The sequence below is a fragment of the Podarcis muralis genome, chromosome 2 (genome assembly GCF_964188315.1).
Source record: "Podarcis muralis chromosome 2, rPodMur119.hap1.1, whole genome shotgun sequence".
Taxonomy (NCBI): Eukaryota; Metazoa; Chordata; class Lepidosauria; order Squamata; family Lacertidae; genus Podarcis; species Podarcis muralis.
Genome location: NC_135656.1, coordinates 80,065,253 through 80,081,536, shown reverse-complemented (window position 1 = coordinate 80,081,536; position 16,284 = coordinate 80,065,253). Strand labels below are relative to the sequence as shown.

The following is a 16,284-nucleotide window of genomic DNA, read 5'->3' as shown; positions in this document are numbered from 1 at the left end:
AACAGGAAATTTACAGTTTGATATATTCATGGAGGATAAAGAGATGTGTAGTTTTATTTTGAGTCTTCCAGAAATGTTATCTAAAATCACGTATACTCTTAGAGGTATGAACCTCTGTTTGGATTGAAAACATTTACTAAGCTTTTAGGCTTAGTTGTAATGGAAAACTTTAAATAAACCGGAGAGCAGAAAAGCAGGAGAGGGAGTGATTAAACAGCTGTAAAAATGTGTAGAAATAAAACAGCAGCTGTGTAGGAAAACATGATATTTTTAATTTTTGATGTTTGCTGAGAAAAGCTCTTATGGGAAGCGGTCATTTCTAATTCTTAAATTAATAAGTAATATCAATGTAGCAACAGGTTCTTCCAATCTCTTCAGTGAACACCTTTGAGACAGCCGAAGGCTGGCACAGTCTTACTGGGTCACTAGTTCTCATACCAGTAACAGGCAGCAGAAATGGGGGCAGGGAACGCAAACTGTGGCCTCCTCAGAGACATTCAGCTGCCTCTGGCCTTTCTGAGATGCAAGCCAGCTGTTCTTCCTTCTTCCATTACTAGACACACCACATGGAGACTGGTTTCACTATTTCTTAACCCTTTCTCCAAGCCCTCCTGAACAAAAACATTCTCGTTGCCTCAAGCCTTCTTCCCACGGTCCCAAGGGCTTTACGTGAAATTTACAGAGGCGTTACCCCACTAGATGACTGATAAGCAGTGGAAGGGATATGTGGAACTTCTCAACCACCCAGCAGCAATGAAATCTACCCCATCTCTTTCGCTGCCACTGCCTCCCAGACTCCACTTCCATGGAAAGTTTTTACTCACATCAGGAATAAAGGAGAGCGCCTTTTCCCGTGATAAGCAAGCACAGAAACAATTATTAAACTAAAACAAGTAAAGTTAATATGATGCGATTTGCTTAGAGAACAACAAATTTTTAATGCGCAATTTAAAAGCAAACAGATAATCAAATTGCAGAATGTAAAGGTAGCTGGGCTTTCTCGTGAGAAAGGTTTTGGTAACGATATTAGGCAACCCAAGAGTACGGGTTTAGGTCGTTAGATGCAAACCTGTAATTTCTTTTGAATGGATATAGATTGTAAAAAAAAGTTTATTACAGTGGTACCTGGGGTTACATACGCTTCAGGTTACATATGCTTCAGGTTACAGACTCTGCTAATCCAGAAATAGTACCTTGGGTTAAGAACTTTGCTTCAGGATGAGAACAGAAATCATGCTCCGGCGGCCCAGCGGCAGCAGGAGGCCCCATTAGCTAAAGTGGTGCTTCAGGTTAAGAACAGTTTCAGGTTAAGAACGGACCTCCGGAACGAATTAAGTACTTAACCCGAGGTACCACTGTATAAGAAACTTGTAAACATATGGATTGTCGAAAGTTTATTACAAAAAAGGACAATAAAAAAAGAAGTGCTACTATTTTGGGACAGGGATCCACTAGAGCTGAGTGCCGTTCCTTGATTTTACTTCAGATTTGCTGGTCTCTGGCCATTCTGGCTTTGAGTGATGTGTGCACTGTGGTTTTTCACAGCCTTCTACATTCTTGCTGGCTGCTCTGCTCAACTTTCCCCATTGAGCTCTGTTGTCTCCCAGGACTCTGCATACCCAGCTGGATGGTGTGAACACTTTTTCCTGGCCGCCTCCTCCTGCTCCTCTTTTTAACTGCAAAGTGATGCCAGGCAATGTACAAGGCATCTACAGCTGTGCTAGAGCTACATCATAGCCCTTAGCCAGCAGTGGGGAATGTCTGGCCTGCAGCCTTATTTCAGCCCTTCAGCCCTTTGCTTTTGGCCAGTGAGGCTGCTTTTAGCTAACCATGTTCACCTGTGTAGCCTTCACTTTTGGACCAGACCACTTTGTGCCTCCCTTCACCTTTGCCACTGGCTTTGTCCCTCCAGAAGGTTGGCTGGGTAGGAATGCGTCTCTCGGGCTAAAGAGGTTGCCCCATAGAGTTTATAAAGTGTGGAATTCTCATTTTTCAGTCTTTCTCTACCTTAAATTTTAGATCTCTTCCAGGTACGCGTTGAATGAGGCTCTGTATGTTGCTACATAGCTCCGAAAGATGTGTTGTGCTCTTTTCGTTGACTGTATCTGTTGTAGGCTCGGTGAAGAAATTTGTTTGTTTTGCATTTGAAAGTGCTCTGACCTGATTTGCCAGTCGTGGACTTAAATGTCGATCAGAATGCAGCCATCAGTCATATCTCATACTTCTCTGAAATTTACAGTGTAGTTTCAAAACCTTCAAACAAAAATGCACATACCTAGGGAAGATGCATGGAAATGCCTTTTAAAAATACGGATTTTAGGGGTAGCATGCATAAGATGTATTAAAACCGAGTACTGTTTAAATGTGATTTTTTTAAAAATCCGCGGAGCGAGGAGGGAACTGGCCTGTGATCGAGCACATGTGAAACTGATAACAGAACAGAAACAAGCTGATCCACCCTTAATATATTGTTTGACTATGTGGTCAGCCCCCAGCTGTGCAGGTTGTGCTGCTCTATTTTCTTCTCCTGTGGGACCAGTATGACTGACTTGCATGGTTTAATCCCAGCCTGAGTGACAGCTATTGTTAGCTTTATTGGATTTGTTGCTCACGTTATTCGGCTTCTGTCCTAAACAACAAAAGGCTTTAGGTCAGATTACGCTATTACCACAAACATGATTTCTTTGTAACCCTTCCTTTCTTACAAGTGTCATTTTAACAATTGTTCTATGTTACTTACCAAGGCTGTCAACACACACACACATACAGAATATGATGCAGGGGGCAGACGGGGAATGGAGGTAATATTTTAGGGCTGCAATCTTGGTATGTTGCAACTCACCAGTTGAAGACTTGTGGTCCACAGCTTTCATTTTTGCCTCTTCTCCTTACCCTCCACCATCCCAAATTGATGAGAACATTTAACAAACAATTTACATATATCGTGGCTTCATAGGAGCGTCACAGGTCCATTGGCTTTCTTCTCTGTACTTAAATTGTATCTGACAGATGCGCCTTTACTCCACATTTTAAACCTCAAGAGAAAGCGACTCCACATTTTCTCTGGTCAATTTTGTTCTCTTTAATAAATAAGGAACAAACCATGCTTGCTTTTAAAAGCACTAGTTAGCATCCATCCTGATTCTACGAGGTCATGTTGTCTCCTCTTTATAGCAGCCTTTTAGAATGTTTAATGGCCACTTTAAAGAAATTGCTAAATGCGGACATACAGTTTTTAAATTAGCACTTGAAGCATATGGCCTGTTGAAAAGATGCTCCTTTTTAAAAAAATCAATTTCTACCCCTTAGGGGCTTATACCCTTTATGGTGCTTCCCTTTCTGGGCGGGGGAATGAGGAAGACATGTGGTTATTTTGTGAAACATCTGATTACAGTCATTGAGACCGTAAGTTTTGTGACAGAAGCAAAATGTAGTCAAGTATTATTATTATTACCTGTTGCAGATAAATCAGAACGTGGAACTCCAGAGGGGTCGCTTGCGAGACGACATAAAGGAGTACAAATTCCGAGAAGCCCGTTTGCTGCAAGATTACACTGAGCTCGAGGAGGAGAACATCTGCCTTCAGAAGCAAGTCTCAGTCCTGAAGCAGAACCAGGTGGGTATTGAAATGGCCATATCTTGTTCTCGGGGGGCGGGGGGGGGCTCAGATTCAGATTCAGTTGTGCTTATGGAAAGCTTGTAGCTCTTCTCTGATGCCTCAGATTTCAGCCCTCTGAACCCCATGACTAAGAGCAGATGAAGTTTGGGGGCAGCAGTGCTTACCTAACCCTCCGACAGCAGGATTTGCGCTGCCTAACAAGAGGGAGAGAGGCAAGGTGGCCACATTGGCTCTGCCGGTGCATTTGCTGCATCGTGCTGATCCCCCCCCCCTCGTGTCCCCCTCTTCCTACTAGTAAGCAACGGTGAGCGTTTCCTGCTTCGCCTGCCCCTGTTTTTGATGTCAGGCATTTTAGTGATACTTTCTGTGTCCTAGGTGGAATTTGAAGGGCTGAAACATGAAATCAAGAGGCTTGAAGAAGTTACCGAGTTCCTCAACAGCCAGCTGGAAGATGCCATAAGGTTAAAAGAGATATCTGAGCGCCAGCTTGAGGAGGCCTTGGAGACCCTGAAGACCGAACGAGAGCAGAAGAACAACCTTCGGAAGGAGCTGTCTCATTATATGAACATCAATGATTCCATGTACACGAGCCATTTGAACTTCTCTCTGGATGGGCTGAAGTTCAGCGATGAGACCACAGAGCCCAATAATGATGAAATTGTGAACGGCTTTGAGCAGAACTGCCTGAGTAAAATCAACAATGGCAATAATAAGGCATCAACGCCGAAGAAAAGCGAGAGCTTCCCTCCAGCGCCTAGTCTTGTGTCTGATCTCTTGAGTGAGTTGAATATATCTGAAATCCAGAAGCTGAAACAGCAGCTTATGCAGGTAAATCCTTGCTAACTGTGGCTGGAATTTGATTGTTCCATCAGCGCAAGCATTTCTTATCGCCTGATGGAATGCTTTCTCCTCTTCTAGGCACTGTACTGGGGGTTACACTGACCTGATTGGGGTGTGTGCAGGGGAATGAAGAGGGGGAAAGCCCCGTTGTACTAGTGAAACTTCCCACGGTGCAGCTATTTAGTTGAATCTGGCCCTATTTATCTGAAAATTAGGTATTTATCAAAAGCCATTTATTATTATTATTACCAATAGGCTCAATATCATAGCTTGTTCTGAAGCTGGTATCCATGGTACTGCTGCTAATTGAAGACTTCCTGGTTTGGTTGCTCACACCATTGAAGGAAGGGTAAAGGGGTTGTGTGTACACAGGATAATACAGTGGTGCCTCGCAAGACGAAATTAATTCGTTCCGCGAGTTTTGTCGTCTTGCGATTTTTTTCGTCTTGCGAAGCACGGTGTCGGGAAAGTTTTGGGAAAGCTTCAAAAATCACCAAAGTCTTTAAAAACCTCAAAAAAGGCTGCCACACCGCGTTCTATGAGTTGCTCCTCGAAGTCAAGTCGCAACTGTATTAACGGTGTTAAGAAAAAGGAAACAAACTTGCAAAACGTTTCCATCTTGCGAAGCAAGCCCATAGGGAAAATCGTCTTGCGAAGCAGCTCAAAAAACAAAAAACCCTTTCGTCTAGCGAGTTTTTTGTCTTGCGAGGCATTCGTCTTGCGAGGTACCACTGTAGAATTGTAGGGTTGGAAGGGACTCTAAGGGTCATCTTGTACAACTGCCTGTTTGTAACTAGTACTGGAGGTGCTGGAAGTTGAACCCAGGAATTTTATATACGCAAAGAATGAGCCATGTATCCTTTATGGCGGATGTTATAGTAGATGCACTTTGAGAAAGGGTAAACATTGCTTTTTATTCATTGTAGATGGAAAGAGAAAAAATGAATTTGTTGTCTACACTCCAAGAGTTTCAAAAGCAGCTGGAGAACACCCGAGGGGCTCTGTCTGAGCAGAATGAGAAGGTAGTCAGGCTCACTGAGAACCTCAGTGCCATGAAAAAGCTCCAGGTCAGCAAGGAGCGCCAGTCAGCTCTTGACAATGAAAAGGAGCGAGACAGCCACGAAGATGGAGATTATTATGAGGTTGACATCAATGGCCCAGAGATTCTGGAATGCAAGTACAAAGTGGCTGTGGCAGAGATTAGTGACTTAAAAGATGAGCTCAAAGGCCTAAAATCCAAATATGAAGAGTGTGAATCCAAATACGAAGAGGAGAAGAGCAGGTATGAGACCGAATCTCAAGCTCTGACCGAAAAGATTACTTCATTGGAAAAATCTAGCAGGCAAGACAGAGAGCAGGTGGTTAGACTGGAGAAGGAACTCAAGAAAGTAAGTGATGTTGCTGGAGAAACACAGGGAAGCCTCAGCGTAGCTCAGGATGAGCTGGTCTCCTTCAGCGAGGAGTTAGCCAACTTGTACCATCATGTCTGCATGTGCAACAATGAAACTCCAAACCGGGTCATGCTGGATTACTACAAAGAGGGTAAAGGAGGCCGTACCAGTCCAGAGGGCAAAGGCCGCAGATCGCCCATCCTGCTCTCTAAAGGCTTGTTGTCCATAGACTTAGGAAAATCAGAAAGTGGGAGTGGGGACAGCAGTCCTTCGCCAGTGTCGTCTCTCCCCTCCCCAGTATCTGATCCCCGGAAGGAGCCCATGAACATTTACAACCTGATTGCCATAATCCGCGACCAGATCAAGCATCTGCAACAAGCGGTTGACAGAACGACAGAGCTGTCTCGGCAGCGGGTGACCACCCAGGAACTCGGGCCGGTAGTAGACAAAGACAAAGAGGCTCTAATGGAGGAAATCCTGAAGCTGAAGTCTCTGCTAAGCACCAAGAGGGAACAGATAGCAACTCTGAGGACTGTCCTAAAGGCTAACAAACAGGTAAGCGGTCCTGTAATTTTACACAGCTTACGTTGTCAACAAGAGGATTCATTAGACAAATATTGATATGCATCCATACATGTAAATAATTTTGAATAGTCTCTTCACACGTGCACAATACACTAAGGTAGATGACTACCTTAGGGTACTCATTGGTGATTCTGTGTTCAGATCCTGGTAAAGGTTCCAAACAGGTGTGGAACTCTGATGTTCTTGGATGTTCTCCGTTTCTTAATTCTCTGTAATCCCATTAACTGTGACTATTTTCTTTTGCTGTTTTCGGTAAACTTTTAAGACAGCAGAAGTTGCTCTGGCCAACTTGAAAAGCAAGTATGAAAATGAAAAGGCCATGGTTACAGAGACCATGATGAAGCTGCGTAATGAGCTGAAGGCTTTAAAAGAAGATGCTGCTACCTTCTCTTCTCTGAGGGCCATGTTTGCTACCAGGTAAAATACATTGAAACGTCAGCAAAAGTTGGTAACGGGGGGAACAAATAGAACTTGCTACAGTACCAATGTACTCTGGGAAATGTACCAAAACAAGCTTCCTCAGTGGCCGTGTTTGGTGGTAGCACCATGAACCATAGTCAGATGAATTAGCTTGTGCTCCTTCACTCCTTGAGCAGAGTAACAAACCACAGAGCTGGTAGCTTAGCTTTATATCCAAAGCAGCATGCATGGTTTGTTTTTACCGCAAAAAAAGTAGCTTCCCAGTCATGGTTGGTTTGGTAGAAGCAAACTGTCAGAGCTGGTTTGAACACCACATGAAGCCAGCTGCTCCATGGTTTGTTTTCCCCACTCAAGGAAGAAAAGAGTGAAGCAGGGAGGGCTTGAGCTGAATGCGTAAGCACTTAGCTTGTGCACAAGGTAATCTGCGTACTCCATGGTTTATTATGGCAAGAGTCAAATCTCAATATGGCCAATGAATAGTGTGTGTGTGTGTGTGTGTGTGTGTGTGTGTGTGAGAGAGAGAGAGAGAGAGAGAGAGAGAAATTATATTGCACACTAAGGATGCAAATCTATACTAGAGAGTAAGTCCCATTGAACACAATGACATCCAAGTTCACGTGCATAAGATCTTGCTGCTAAATACACATTTTTCTGTTTTTGCACAAAAGTAAGGCCTTTAAAAATGTTAAAATGCTTAATATGCAATATAACATGCTCAGCCTGCAACACATACACACACAGAATCCCAGCAGTTGAATTTATGTCTTTTTTACCATATGAAAGCAAGAAAGTTCTAGTCCAACTATGGCAGTCATGTGTGTGCACATGCCCATGTGTGCACATGGGATGCCTAGCTTAAATAGCACTGGAAGTCATGCACAGCAATCTGTAAGGTCTTTATCCAGCACCAGAAGGCACAACATCTCTTTTTTGAAGACTGTTTCCTAGCTGTTATGTTAGAGCTGCCTTTATGTTTACATAAAATGTATTAAGGCTGCCTTCCGGCAAGGAAAAAGCAATAAATTGAAATTATGGTGTCCTGAACTAACATAGGAGGATGAGCAATGCAGAGCTACAGTATAGCTGTGGTTTTAAAATATCGCAATAGTTCTGAATGCATGCCTAGGCTCTGAGGGGAAGGACACTCGGTGGTCGAGCATTTGTCTTGGAAGCAGAAGGTCCCAGGTTCAATCCCTGGCATCTCCAGATAGGGCTGGGCGAGGCTCTTGCCTGAAGTCCTGGAGAGCAGCTGCCAGTCAGTGCAGACAATACTGAGATAGATGGACCAAAAGTCTGACAGTATAAGGCAGCTTCCTCTGCTCCTGTGTAACAGAAACCAGTATGAGGCTTGAACTACAGCTTAGGTTACTGATAAAATGCAAACACATTTCAATAGCGGAATTATAAGGTGTGTAGTAACATTCAGAGTGGAATTGCCTCAGTATCTGGATCTTCATAATATATCTTTTGTTTGAATGAAGAAGTTTCTGAATTGCATTAAATTATGGCCAGCACTTAACCTAGTTTACTAGCATGAAATAAATAAATAAAACCCCAAGGGTTTTTTTTTGTTTTTGAAACAATGAAAAATGTCACAAAGGTGTGAGCAAATTTCCATGTTCTCCAGAACTATTCAGATGTTATGTCAAGCAAAACAGGGTCAGGGTGTAGAAGAATCTAGGCATGATCTTGTTGCCCCAAAGTCTGCAGTTAAAGCCATCTTAAAATGGAACAGGATTAGGAGTCTTGCAGGTGAAAGACAGATTGCAGAATGCACCCAGGACTACTGGAGCTAAGAAGCAAAAACCAGAAAGCTCAGTTGGTTAGAGCATGGTGCTGATAACAACAAGGTTGCAGGTTTGATCCCCATATGGGACAGCTGCATATTCTTGCATTGCAGGGGGTTGGACTAGATGTTCCTCAGGGTCCCTTCCAGCTCTGCAACTCTGATTCTATCATTCCCCATTGCTGAAAATGTAAAATCACATACTTTATTCAGTTCTGTCTCCAGCCTTAAGAAAAAAATTACCCAGGCCTTTGTGAAGCAGAGAGCAGAAGACAAGGGAAAGATTGTGTTCTTTTATATTAGCAATGCTGGAGATTTATATGAGGTGCCTAACCATATACAGAGTCAACAGATGCCGCCTTGGTAATATTACCTATTGGTTGAAGGATATGTAACTCCTCAAATTACTGTGTGTGTTTGGGGGTTCACTTGCTAAAAGCACATGTCAACATCAAAATCTTGTGCTCCCTATGAAAACCTTGCATCTCATAGCCTTTGGGACACAGCAGTCTTGGAACTGATTAATCTTGATTACTTCTCTAAGTCATGAAAGCCATACGCTTCCATAATCGGTAAAACATGTAAGCCAGGAACTCATGGATCTCAGTTATAGCAACCTTCCCAAGCTGAAAGATCTATTTTGCCCCTTCAGAGTCCCTAGAAGCTGCTGCAGCTGAGATCAGTATGCTCTCTTGACATGTAAGTGCCTGCTATCTGTACGAGTAGCCTGTCCTTGTGAGTCCAAAGAATGTGTCTGAAAGTTAACACGTGAACCAACTCTTGGGTGCTGGTAGCAAAAAAGCCGTGCTGCTTTAAAAGCTCTTTCTCATTGCAGGTGTGACGAGTACGTCACCCAGCTGGACGAAATGCAGCGCCAGCTTGCCGCGGCCGAAGACGAAAAGAAGACGCTGAACTCCTTGCTCCGTATGGCCATCCAGCAAAAGCTGGCTTTGACCCAGCGCCTTGAGCATCTTGAGCTGGACCATGAGCAGTCCAAAAGGGTGCGCACAAAATCTGCTTCCAAAGCCAAGAGTAGTAACCCCAGTGTAAGTCACATACGGTCATGCGGAGACAGATCCGAAGGATCTGTGCTTAATAACCAGGTGTTTTGCAGCGAGAAGTATAAGATCTATTGCGATTAAGAAGGCAAAGAGAGAGAGAGAGGCCGTAAATATGCATCTGATGTTTGTGCTGTTTGAATGTCAGCATAAATCCCCACTATATTAATGTTGCGGTGGTGCGTGGCTTTGTACTAGTATGTTGTTAAACCATGTAATACAGGTTGTATTATAGTGGTCTTAACTGTAACTGATTCACAAGCATGGGGAGGGGGGATGCTGTTAACAAGCTAATGATGGAAAAGCCCTTGGCTGTTTCCAGAAGGAGCGACTTTGGTTTTGCTGTTTATGGGTAAGTGTTAAAGGTGCAGGCCAGGTGTACGACGCCTGGCGTTACTAACTGTAGCTTGTCTAGCGCAGATGTGATCCTTTCCCCTTCTGCGTTCTAAGCAGTTCTTCAAGCAATGGAGATGATTTCACTGGTGAGAGCCATCTCCTTGTTTAATACACCTGCAAAGTGGTGAAATGCAGTGCTTAAAAATTAGATGTGTAATGTTGGGTGTTACGAAATCTGTGTTTTGAACCAGAAACGAATCTAAATTAAATCTGCTATAGCAGGTAGTTGCTTTCATTCTTACCACTTAGCAAAAGCCAAAAAAAGCTTTCTTATAAGCTGTTAAGAGCTAGGGCAACCTAGTAGGAAGGATGCCTTCTGAAATTCCTGGGTTTCCTTCCTTGCTTCGCTTCAGAGGGTTAACCTGTTGAAAATTGCACAATTAAAAAAAAGAGAGAGAGGGGGGAGATTCTGGAACGCAACTTTACACTAAAAGAAAGCAAAATTAGGATCTCAATGTTTCAGAACAGTTATGTTGTGGGACAATACCATATACTACAAAGATTTCTGTAGTATCATGTTGTTGTTGCTTCTGGCAGTGTAATTTGCCAGGAAGAAGGTGCATTGCATATTGGGCACCGTCCAGCCAAAGTTAGTCTAACTTTAAATCTCCTTGATTTTCATTGAGAAAGTTAAACAAGTGCTTAACTCTCTTCTGTTTCAATCAATGAGATTTTAAAGCACGTAAGGTCATGCTCATTATTACTATATCTGCACCGTGTACGTGTACAGAATTAATAGGAGTGTGTTCTAGTATTGTCAAGTTGCAATGCATTTCTCCTTAACTGTCAGTATTAAGGCTTAATAGGATAGTATTACAGAGCTCTGTCTTTTGTTCAAGCAAAAAAGAAAAATAAGATGAAATAAAATTGCATTTTTAATGCAAGCACACATTTCACAGGGCTCTACATTCTAGGCACAGGAAATAAAAAAAATAACCAGTTTATTCTTGTTTTTACATAATTATGAAGTAGGTTAGTAAATGCATATTCATCTATAAAAAAGATGATTTGTCCATTATTGAACTTTTAAGGGGCCTTTTTGGCCACTTAATTTCAATAAGTTTGATAATATTTGTTTTTTAAAAAAGTGTACTTCATAATTGGTGCCTATAGAAATTGTAATGATACAAGATTGGGAGTGGGGAATGATGCTTTTTAAATTGTGATAAATTTAAGGAGCACAACAAGGCACATTTTTTGTAAAGAAAAAGAAACAAAACAATTCAAAAGTGCCTAGCCTCAAACTTTATTTTAATGTAAAGCCCTGTTCATTTTGTACTCTTTTCAAATAACTTTGTATGCTTAGAATACTACTAAGAAGTAATGCAGGACAGCACAGCTGCGTCCGCTGACCGTAGTAATATTCCCCTCCTCCCAAAGCCATGCTAACAGTGATCTTGGTGTTGTTACTGCCTCATCTTACATTATTCTTTTTAGATGATTAGCAGCTTGCTTCCTCTGTATTGCCGCTCTGCCTATAAAGTAGTTAGGGGATATAGCAGTGTTACTGTAATGTAATAAGGGGAGCGTTCCCTGTTTTCCTGACAGAAGGAAGCAGAGTGGTGCTTGGACCCCTCAAGAGATTAGGAACAAAAACAAATTCCGAAAAATTGCAAGGAGAAAAAAAAATATTAAACAGAGAATCTGGCAGTTAGAAATCACACAATTGACGTTATATCTGCCGATGTATAAACAATTCTGAATGATCCAGTTTTAATGTATTGCTGAAGAATCAGCAAACACAAGATTTAAAAAAAAATTGGTGTCAGAACAGCAAGCCTCATACACCTCACTTTATTACTACATTTGCAGAAAACACAGCCTATTCTCCTGATTTTGAGCTTTAATAGCAGGCTTTGATATTTTTAGAAGCAGAACACCTTTTAGCAAATGTTCAATCCTGCTTTTCTCCTCTTTGATGCACAATAATCCAAAAGGCCTTTTGAACCCACCCCTATTGAAACAAAATGCCTTGGGCATAACTAGGCATTTAGAATACGGAACTATTTTGCTCCATTAGTAGCAGTGGTTGCTATTGCTTTCACATTGATGGGGAGCTGATAATAACCTTTCTAAATATATCCTTTTCTCTGGTGGTGCTTGTAACACAAGAATACTCAGGTGGGGGGTGGGGGGGGGGAGAAAAGGAAGTTTTATGGAATCAATAGCATTGGCAAGTTTTCAAATTCACTGAAATGAAATAGGGAAGTCTCAGTGTTTGTGAGATGGTGACAGTGTCTTATCAGTGTCTGTTCATATTGCTCAAGACAGCATATTTACAGTTTTCAGCTGGCTTACTAACAATTTCCATGGTGATCTCTATGGCTGTTTTACGACCACAAAGGCTTTGCACCCTTTTACGTCTGGAGTATTCAGAGTCGCTGTGCCTAGCTAGCAGCCCAGATGCACTCTGACATTTGTCAGTTTCCTGTGCCCGGATTGGTTTTGAACTTGCTAGGAAGAGAAACTCTGAATAATCCCCAGGTGATTTTCTTCTTCTTGTGTGTAACCTTTGATAAAAGATGTTTGGGACAGGCTTGCACCTGTTGTGCTACCGGCTTCCTCAGACTAACTCCTGCTAAATCAGTGTCTCGGTTTTTTTGTTTTAAAAAAATGCTTTTGTTTTTTGCTCTTGTCGAGTTGGGATACAGCATGGAAAACATACTAAGCCATCACCTACCTCTACAAAGCAGGACTTTTCTCCTGGATGACTTCCTGTACTGTTCATTGGCTGGCATGATACACTGACTGAGCTGCATGTTTCCGGAGGGGCTGCGCTATGCTTCCTTGATAAGTTCTCTCGCGTACTCACCGCTGCCTACTTACCGCTTGAGTAGCATATTGATTCAGGACTTGTAAGGACCTTTTCTTCCTGCACAGCTTTTGCTAACAGTGTGCGCCAGAGCATTGTTCCAGATGCTTGAAAAGCACACCTGAGTTGCATCGACTGCTTTCCCTTAGAAGACTAACAGGTTCCCCTCAGCTGACTAATGTGCGATGGAGCTCTGGCAGCACACCCCGGTGTGTATTTGAAGTTTTCCGTTCTTGAGTTGAAGAATAATGACCAGGGTTTTTCCTTTTCTTTTTTTCATTTCTAATGTTTTTTTGTGTTCTTTTTCTTTCCCCCCACTTTCCACTTTCCAGCTGTAGAGTAGCTCCCGGAGAAGCCTATTGCAACTGTGCAACTTCGTATCTTAGCCTGTGTCGTTGTGGTTAGAAGTGGCGGTAGCCTGTTGCACAAAGAATGGAAACCATTGACCATGAACCTCTCTTTCCCTCCCCCCCTAAAAAAGGCAAAAACCACATAATTTTTAATATGCAACGTGCATTGTTGGGTATTCTTCCCCCTCGCTTTCAACCATCTTTTTTTCTTTTTGGCATATTATGTCTGGATACAAACAAACAAAGCTTTATCCTTTTAAGTGCTGCTGCAGGAAGAAAACTTACAAATGCTGAAGAAACCTACTTCATCATCTGATAATTGCCATGGTAGCTTATTATGGCCTATTAGAAAGGTTCACATGGGTATTATTATTATTAATATTATTTTGTAACTGTCATTATAGAGCATTCATGTAAAACAACAACAACAACCAACAATGGTCTGATTGTTTAAACCTGTGCACTTTTAATATTTTGCTATTTACTTTAACGTCTTTTTATTCTTTTTTGTAGAAGAGTTTATATGAAAAGGGGGGTGGGAAAAATCCAGTGACTTATGCGCATAGTCTCTCTCCATTTTGGACGTGTGCTTGCTGTTTTCCCATCCGCATGTGGCAGAGTTTTATACGATATTGTTTTGCTCTACTCTGTGTTTAGAAAAGAACTTCCAACACAAGCCAGGAGTTCTGCTAAACTGTATATGTGCTGTGCACCAGCAGCTTTTTTCTTTCTTTTTTTCTTAAAAAATGTTAAGCTTTATCTGTTTTAAATTACTGATTTTTAACTGCCATGTTAATTGAGAAATCCAGGGTATTCAAATTCTGGGGTTTTTTCATATTGTATTATTATTCTTAGGAATAGTTCAATGTAACAAGAAGAAAACTTGACTTTGCTCTGGTTAAAACAGTTATAGGCACTTGAAAAGAAATATTAGTGTTACCTATAAATTCCAGAATGTCTGGGTTTTAGGAAAACCTTAATGGTGTATGATTGGTTAACAGAATTTTATACAACTATTATACCACTTAAATTCCAAATTGGAATTGTTTTTGTTACTACTTTGTTTTATTGTGCCAAATTGTGGTACATTTTAGAAAGACAAATTCTAAAGTTGTCAGTGCTAGGGTGTTCTATTTCAGCGCCTTTTTGTGATTTAATTGTTGCCAGTAGTGCCTTTCATAATTTTAAAGGGAGAAGCCTAGGCTAGCTTAGTCTGTTCGAAAAGAAAGGAACCACGGCTTTGGAACCTAGTCACGATGTGGAGCAATAAGTGCAAACTCCCCTGCCGCACTTTTTTTTTTTTTAATGGGTAGACCTACTATAGAGATGATATATGCGCAAATTGTAAAAAATTCTGTTAGTCAATGATACTTCATCATGCAAATTCAGGGGCATAGAAGAAAAGAACAAGCAGACAACTATTAAAAGACGAAGAAGAAGAAAAGAAACACCCCAAAATATACTTTGCGAACCAAACGAACTTTATTGAACAAAATAAGAAGCAAGATGTATTAACACATTTGTGGTTGCAGTACAGAGGTTGTTTTGGGAATATTGGTGTTCTGGTAGCTTTGTATGGTGGTGGATCAGTTAACCATAGTATTGTTTGCAAATGTGGAGAAGAAGAAGAAGAACAATGCATTTAATATTTTTTTCTCTTGCATGTTGTATCTAATCCATGGTAATTTCAGGAAACAGAAACTGAGATGTGCATCAACAAAGATGGACCTACTGGTGCTATTTGTTGAGGGTAACTTTGAATGATCAAATTTGGTACTTTTCAGGGGAGGAGAAACCACCTTCCTTTAAAAAGAAAAGAAAAGAAAAAAAGAGTAGAAATTGTAATAATAAATGATGTGGGGAAAAGATTTCTGTTTGCTGGAAGAAACTTTATTATTCCTAGAGGTGGGGACATATATTTTCATCTTTTTTTTGGTTACAGTATTGATTCATAAGTGGTATGATTACATTTTAAAATTACATCTCTATGTGGGTATTTATTTGAAATGTCAAAGTACTGTATTATGTTTTTATGTGCATTATCTTTTAGTGGTGGATTGGTCTTCGTTTCATTGTCATATGCATGTACTCTTGCCAAGTAACCTTTACACAGACTTGGGGGGGGGGAAAGGAAGCTAATATAATTGCTTAAAAGGAAGACGTGAAACTGATTAAGGTACAGCTCTTGTGTTAATTTGATAATTTTAGGAGGTGTAGAAGACAAAAACAAATTAATTCCAAATTAATCCAAAAAGAGTGCATGTTGTGTAGGAAAGCAATCTACCTGTGTAAAGGTAGTCATATTGGCAGTATCAATAAAGGAGAAAGAAGAATTTCTGGCTGGTTTGTTTTTGAATTGCACCACTTTTGTTTGCTGAAGTATTTGTAGACCTCTTAACAGTATTAATGTACGAAATCCTGACACATGTAGGCATGAGTCAGTCAAAGTTAATCACTTTTGAATCCCTTTTATTTCAATGGGAGAGGTTGAAATGTGTGTATATAACACTCCCATTGAAATTAACGAGACTTAGAATGGCTTCCGACCTGCTTTTAGATGTACATCCAGGACTGGCACAAGACATTTTGAGGCCTGAAGCAAAGGACAAGATGGTGCCCCCGCAAGGCACATGCAGAAACCAATTGGACTGACAGTTGAGCTTTGCTGCAGTACTGGTGAAAGGCCAGTGTTTTCCACTGCACTTGAGGGCAGCAGGCTATCATAGGGGGTACAACACAGGCCACATGGCCCTCAGAGCTCCGGCCACTAGCTGCACCTCATCAACTGCCGCCTGAGGCAGCTGGCTCACTCTCCCTTATCATAGGGCTAGCTCAGCTCTGTGCACACCAGTGATTCTTGAAGTGGGCTCATGCTGCTCTTGGGATCTTTAATGAAGATGATTGCATGCTGCTGACAGAACGGCATTTCCTTCAAATACCTTGCTCAGCAATGATCGAACAGAGAACCAATATTGGTGTACTTGCTCTGGAGAACCAGCAATAGCCACACCTGTTGAAAGGGGAGGA

General features: G+C 41.5%; 1 protein-coding gene across 5 annotated transcripts in view; it reads left to right on the top strand.

Moving 5' to 3' along the window:
• The window catches only part of BICD2 (BICD cargo adaptor 2), an 81,080-nt gene extending 65,490 nt beyond the window's left edge, over nucleotides 1-15,590 (top strand). For 3 of the 5 annotated variants that reach the window (XM_028719022.2, XM_028719020.2, XM_028719023.2), the window contains 5 exons: nucleotides 3,464-3,616; nucleotides 3,995-4,447; nucleotides 5,386-6,405; nucleotides 6,701-6,852; nucleotides 9,477-15,590. In XM_028719022.2, the coding sequence (XP_028574855.2) occupies nucleotides 3,464-3,616; nucleotides 3,995-4,447; nucleotides 5,386-6,405; nucleotides 6,701-6,852; nucleotides 9,477-9,783 (2,085 nt within the window). In that variant the 3' untranslated portion in view covers nucleotides 9,784-15,590. The remainder of the gene's footprint in view (nucleotides 1-3,463; nucleotides 3,617-3,994; nucleotides 4,448-5,385; nucleotides 6,406-6,700; nucleotides 6,853-9,476) is intronic. The other 2 variants (XM_077924913.1, XM_028719021.2) reach the window with 2 other exon arrangements.
• The last annotated feature ends 694 nt before the right edge of the window (nucleotides 15,591-16,284 follow it).